Genomic DNA, 5,486 nt, shown 5'->3' on the forward strand with positions numbered 1-5,486 from the left:
CTCTAAATGCAATAAATTAATTAAATATATCAAACGGATCCAGAAATATACCAAATTTTAACATGTAGTACGACATGTTGTATGTGGATGGTAGAAAAAGTTTGGAGGGCAGGAGAGGAAAAAAAGTTTTGGCTTTGCCGAGTGTTGGGGAAAAACATTCGGCAAACTTATCATTGTGCCATGTGCCGGGGAAAAACACTCGTCAAAGTTGCACTTTTGCTAACGGCCGGCACACCGTCAGACGGCCGTTGCACCTGCCAGTCACGTGATAGTATTTTGCCGAGTGTTAATTTATTGTCGAGTGTCGTATTATTGTTTGCTGAGTGTCTTATATTCTACACTCGGCAAATCTGGTTTTTTACCGAGTGTAATATGTATGCCGAGTGTGTTATTCACTACACTCGGCAAACTAGCTCTTTGCCGAGTGCCCGATAGATAGCACTCGGCAAAGCAAAAAAAATACTCGGCATATTTACTGTTTCCGGTAGTGCAGGTTCCGCCACAAGGAACCAAATCAACTGATCTATGATCAATTCACATGAATTTTAATTGGAAGTGTAAATTGAATCCTAGAATTAAAGTTTAAAATTAGGCACCCAGTTTGCTCCTACGGTGGATGGTCACTTTTCAACCCAAAGTAAAAAAACTCAATTTCTATCTGTCAAATTTACATGGTACACACACTAGAGACTAGGCTAGAACAAATTTGATCTACATGCATGCAGGCTCCGATGCCGGCCTTTGCATGACCGAACAAAAAGGTTCATAACAAATCCTAACCATTTGCCCGCCCGTCCTGGATCATTTCGCCTGACTGTGCAGATGAGCGAAGACGCCAACCATGGGCGCGGTGTTGTATGTGCACGCCTCCGTCTGCATGTAGTTGCTGCGCCGGTCGCTGAACCTATCGCGGTGGTCCGGACCGCCCACGATGGCGCCGACGACCACGTTCGGGTTGGACCCCGCGCGGCGGAACCAGTGGTCGTACCCCTGCACGCAGCCGATGAACCGGCCGTCGGCGTGGTGCGACACGATGGACGCGCCCCGGTGGTGCACCCGCCGCGGGAACCGCTGCCCGTTCCCGACCATGTAGCTCACGCCGGCCGGGTTGGCGCCAAGGACGTAGTCCGCCTGAGCCCGCGCCAGCGCCTGCAGCTCGCCGGCGCGCACTGGCCCATCGGGGCACTGGAGCGTGGAAGCTCCGGAGGCGGTGAGGTAGCGGGAGTAGACGGTGAGGAGGAAGGCAGCGTTGGTGACGTACTGCATGTTGTTCCACTGCCGGACGTAGAGCATGCCGCCGGCCGTGCGGTTCACGTTGCCGGCGGCGCCGTTCTTGCCGAGGCACGCGCAGAGGTAGTGCTCCGCCTTGGACTGGTATTCCTCCAGCGTCGTGCGGTGCTCCGGCCGGTGGCTCCCTTCTAGTAGCAGCTGAAAATGTAAGGCATGGCACACGTTAGAACGTGGTCGATCTGACTTTTTTTTTTGTTGAACATATATATATGATCAAGTGTGTCTGCTACATGCCATTCGTGACTGGACATACTAGCAGGCACGTCTGTTGTTAGCTATATGGGAATCTGGGCTGCGATGTTTAATGTGTTGCATTATTCTCTTCACGTTAAACGTACCCTAAGACTATCTCCAACAATAACACCCAAAATATAAGACTCATTCAACGTTTAGGTAACGCTATAGTCAAAGGGTTAAATACATATTCGACATCCTCTCCAACAACAAGATCCAAAAGAAAATCCTTTCTGTAAATGGGTTTCCAGGAAAGAGGATATTCATATTTGGGCTGTGCCTCTCAGGCAACCTAAAATGGGTCTCCCGTATAAATAGTCTGTTGGAGACTAATTTTGGATCTCCTGTTACCCATTTTAGATTTAGCTGCCCATACGGATCACATGTTGGAGACAGTCTAACTAGCTAACGACAGCAGTGATCAACAAGCAAGGTCACTGTATAGTACCTTGGCGGCGAGGATCTGGAGACCGGCGTATTTGACGTCCCAGCTGAACTCGTTTATGGCCCAGCTCGTGCCGCCAAACTCGTCGGCCATGGCCACGGCGTAGTCAAGGTACTCTGTCCTCATCGTGGCGCGGTGCAGCCAGAGCGCCGCCCACAGCATCTCGTCGCCGTACCCGCTCACCGACGCGTAGTAGCGGCGCACCTCGCTGACGCTGCTGTCGTACTTGCCCCTGTACTTGTCCCCGAACTCGAACAGCTGCTCGGCGTGGTGGAGGAGGAGGTGCGAGTAGTGCGGGTTCGAGCGGCGGAACACGATGGAGGCCACGGCCATGGCGGCGGTGGTCTCGCCGACGATGTCAGAGCCGGGGTTGTCGCGGTCGACCTTGTACGCCTGCCGCGACGTGGTCATGTCCTCGGGCCGCTGCCAGCAGTAGTGGTCGGTGTCGCCGTCGCCGACCTCGGCCCACAGCACGTCCGGCTGGGTGTGCGCCTTGATGAAGTAATCGGTGCCCCACTTGATGGCCTCCAGCACGTGGCGCCACTCGCCGGCCGCCGCGATCTCGTCCCGGAACTCCAGGGCGCTCCACGACAGCATGGTGACCGTGAACGCCATCGGCAGGCCGAATTTGACGTTGTCGCCGGCGTCGTAGTACCCGCCCACCAGGTCCACGCCCTGCTGCAGCCCGTCGGCGAGGCCCGAGTGGCCGCGCCACTTCACGCGCTGGTTGTAGGGGAGGTGGCCCGACCGCTGCGCCTCGAAGTAGAGGAGGCTGCTGTGCAGCGCCCTCTTGTAGTTGAAATTGCCATGGCCGCCGCCGCCGCCGGCCGCCGCAAACGGGAGCAGCGCGAGCGTGAGCACGGCGCAGTAAGAAGCGATCATCTTGGTCATGCTTCTCGCCGTTGCCACAGACGCTGATCAGAAGGTTTTCTGCGTGCTATAGTTTGTCCGGTCTACTCTTCGATCTGTGCGGGCATCTCAATCATCCTCTCATGCTCCTTTTATAGATGCTGTCCATCCCCTCGCTCTCTCCTAGTTGACTATTATGGCCCTATTCGTTTCTCTTCTAATCTAGCTTGTTTGGCTTTTTTTTTTAACTAGAACAATGTTTTTCTCTCACAATAAATTAGATGAAACAGTATTTTTGTTTCTTTTTTCAGCAAAGCGAATGGGCCTATCTGGTCTGACTCAGACCACACCACACCTCTGTTAGCAGTGATTTGGTAGTTAAGCCTGTCTTAATGGCAGGTGATTACAACTGACCATGGGATCTAGGCCCTATTTAGTTACTGCAGTCCCTCCTAAAATTTATGTCACATCGAATGTTTGGACACATGCATAGAGTATTAAATATAGACTAATTACGAAACTAATTGCACAACTTGCGACTAATTTGCTAGACAAATCTTTTAAGCCTAATTAGTCCATAATTTGATATCGTAGTGCTACAGTAAACATATGCTAATGATAGATTAATTAGACTTAAAAAATCATCTCGCAAATTAGCCTCATCTATGTAATTGGTTTTGTAATTAATCTATATTTAATGCTTCTTATTAATATCTAAACATTTTATGTGACATGAATTTTAGAAGCGACTAAAGAACTAAACACCCTTCTAGTCTAGTGTAAAGCATGCAGTGGTGGGGCCACACTGTCAGGTAGGTACTGATGCGTGCATCTGCGTGACAGCATGAGTACACACCGTTCGCTTGGATTTGTTTGTCTTATAAGTCATACTGTTTTAGCCAACGAACAATATTTTTCTCTCATATCAAATCAGCCTACAATATGTTCAGCCATGGCTTATCAGCCAAATAAACCCAAATGAATAGGGTGAATGTCTAACTGTTGTCTCTGTTTTCCGGACAGCTGGGTGCGTAGATGGGGAAGACCAATGGGAAGTTTGGGAAGAACGTGCCACCGGTGCTCGGTAGGTGGTAGGGTTGACTTGCATCTGCAGGCCTTGCATGGCTGGACACATTTCTTTAGTCCTGATATATAGATAGAATTCATTGGGTCAAATATGTTTATGTACATGTAGCCTACAGCAACAGAGCTGAGCTCGTTCATCTGTTGATCAACACGTGTCCAGTTTGGGGGAGCCTTTTGCTTTGCATAAGCACTTAAAACACTAGGTGAAAACGGTTTGTAGCAATGGGATAATTTTTTTTAGGGGCGGCTGGTGATGAAGCCGTCCATACAGTGATTGATCGGGATCCATGAGACCAGCCGCCCCTATAAATGAAGAGAAAATTACCTACATGGCCCTCTTAAAACTCAGGCTTCCTTTCTTGGCCTTGAAAATTTTCAACTTACCTATTTGGCCTCCAATCCAATTTTCGATTCCTTGTATGGCCTTCCCGTCAGTTCTGTTTGAGGGCACCGTGAAGTCCCACTGAAGACTAATGCGAAATGACATGATTACCCTTCACTGCATCTCCTTTTCTCCCAGTAAGCACGACTCAGACCGGATCGGGAATCATCAGACCGGATCGGGAAAAAGCTCGCCCCTGCGGCTTGCGAGGCAGCGGCGTGCGGATGGAGGTGGAGTCGGCGCAGGCGGAGGAGCCTCCAGCGGCTTGCGAGGCAGCGGCGGAGGCCATCCCGCGCGTCCCTGCGCCCCTGCGGACCAGGCCGCGCTCACCCCTGCGGACCGCGCGAGCGGGGTCGCGTCCCCCGGCGGCGGCGGCTGGGCCAGCGCAGCGTCGGCGCTCCTCGACTGTGGCTGGGCCGGCGCTCGCCCAGGCGGAGGCAGGAGCGGCGTCGCGCTCCTCGGCAGGGGTTGTGCCGGCTCTCGCCCAGGCCTGCTCCGCGCGGCGTTCCCTGGCGGTGGGGCGAGCCGCGCACGCCCAGGTGGCCGGTGCTCCCGTGCGCGCCCAGGCGGCCGGGCCAGCCGCGCGCACCGAGGCGGCAGGGCGAGCCACGCGCACCGAGGCAGCGGGCGCTCTCACGTGCGCCCAGGCGGCCGGACCTTCCGCGCGCGCCCAGCCAGCAGGGCGAGCCGCGCGCGTCGAGGCAGCGGGGCCAGCTGCTCGGCACCAAGCGACGGGTGCTGCCCATGGTTTAGGCGACGCCGGTTCGGGCTCTGCAGCAACCGTCACCAATGGTGTAGCTCTCGATGAACTGCAAGTAGTGGAGACTGATTGGCTCGACGGGTGAGTCCATCTTTTTTTTGTTCAACTGCAGTACTAGACATGTATTTGTAGATCTTGTTTGCGTTACTTAGGTTTCTTGTTGAAATAGCAGATTTGATCCAAATTCAAGTTTCTTGTTGAAAATTAAATTGTTGGGCAACAGAAAGAAGTGCAGAAAGGATATTAAATGTTTTAGCTTTGAGATGGTTGTGGATTCGGACTTGACAAATTATAAGGATCTTGTTGAATCAGTGGTAGAAAGGTATCCACCAGGTTATTTGGAAGTTGCCCATGTTCAATATTATGATGAAGTTCTAAAAAGCTTCCCAGAAATAACATCTGACCAACAATTGATGACTATGTTTAGTAAGCACTCTAAG

General features: G+C 52.3%; 1 protein-coding gene across 1 annotated transcript; it reads right to left on the reverse strand.

Moving 5' to 3' along the window:
* Positions 1 to 801: 801 nt before the first annotated feature.
* LOC136499887 (endoglucanase 21-like) lies at positions 802 to 2,851 on the reverse strand. The gene is made up of 2 exons (XM_066495385.1): positions 1,973 to 2,851; positions 802 to 1,428 (listed from the first exon to the last, which is right to left on the reverse strand). The coding sequence occupies exons 1-2, from the start codon at positions 2,849 to 2,851 to the stop codon at positions 802 to 804; spliced, it is 1,506 nt and encodes a 501-aa protein (XP_066351482.1).
* Between the last annotated feature and the right edge of the window lie 2,635 nt (positions 2,852 to 5,486).

Source organism: Miscanthus floridulus, chromosome 13, assembly GCF_019320115.1.
Source record: "Miscanthus floridulus cultivar M001 chromosome 13, ASM1932011v1, whole genome shotgun sequence".
Classification (NCBI taxonomy): Eukaryota; Viridiplantae; Streptophyta; class Magnoliopsida; order Poales; family Poaceae; genus Miscanthus; species Miscanthus floridulus.

Coding starts and splice junctions, on each gene's coding strand:
- LOC136499887 (XM_066495385.1), bottom strand. CDS start 2,851: ATGATCGCTTCTTACTGCGCCGTGCTCACGCTCGCGCTGCTCCCGTTT. Junction 1,429..1,972: donor TCCAGATCCTCGCCGCCAAG/GTACTATACAGT, acceptor TTACATTTTCAG/CTGCTACTAGAAGGGAGCCA.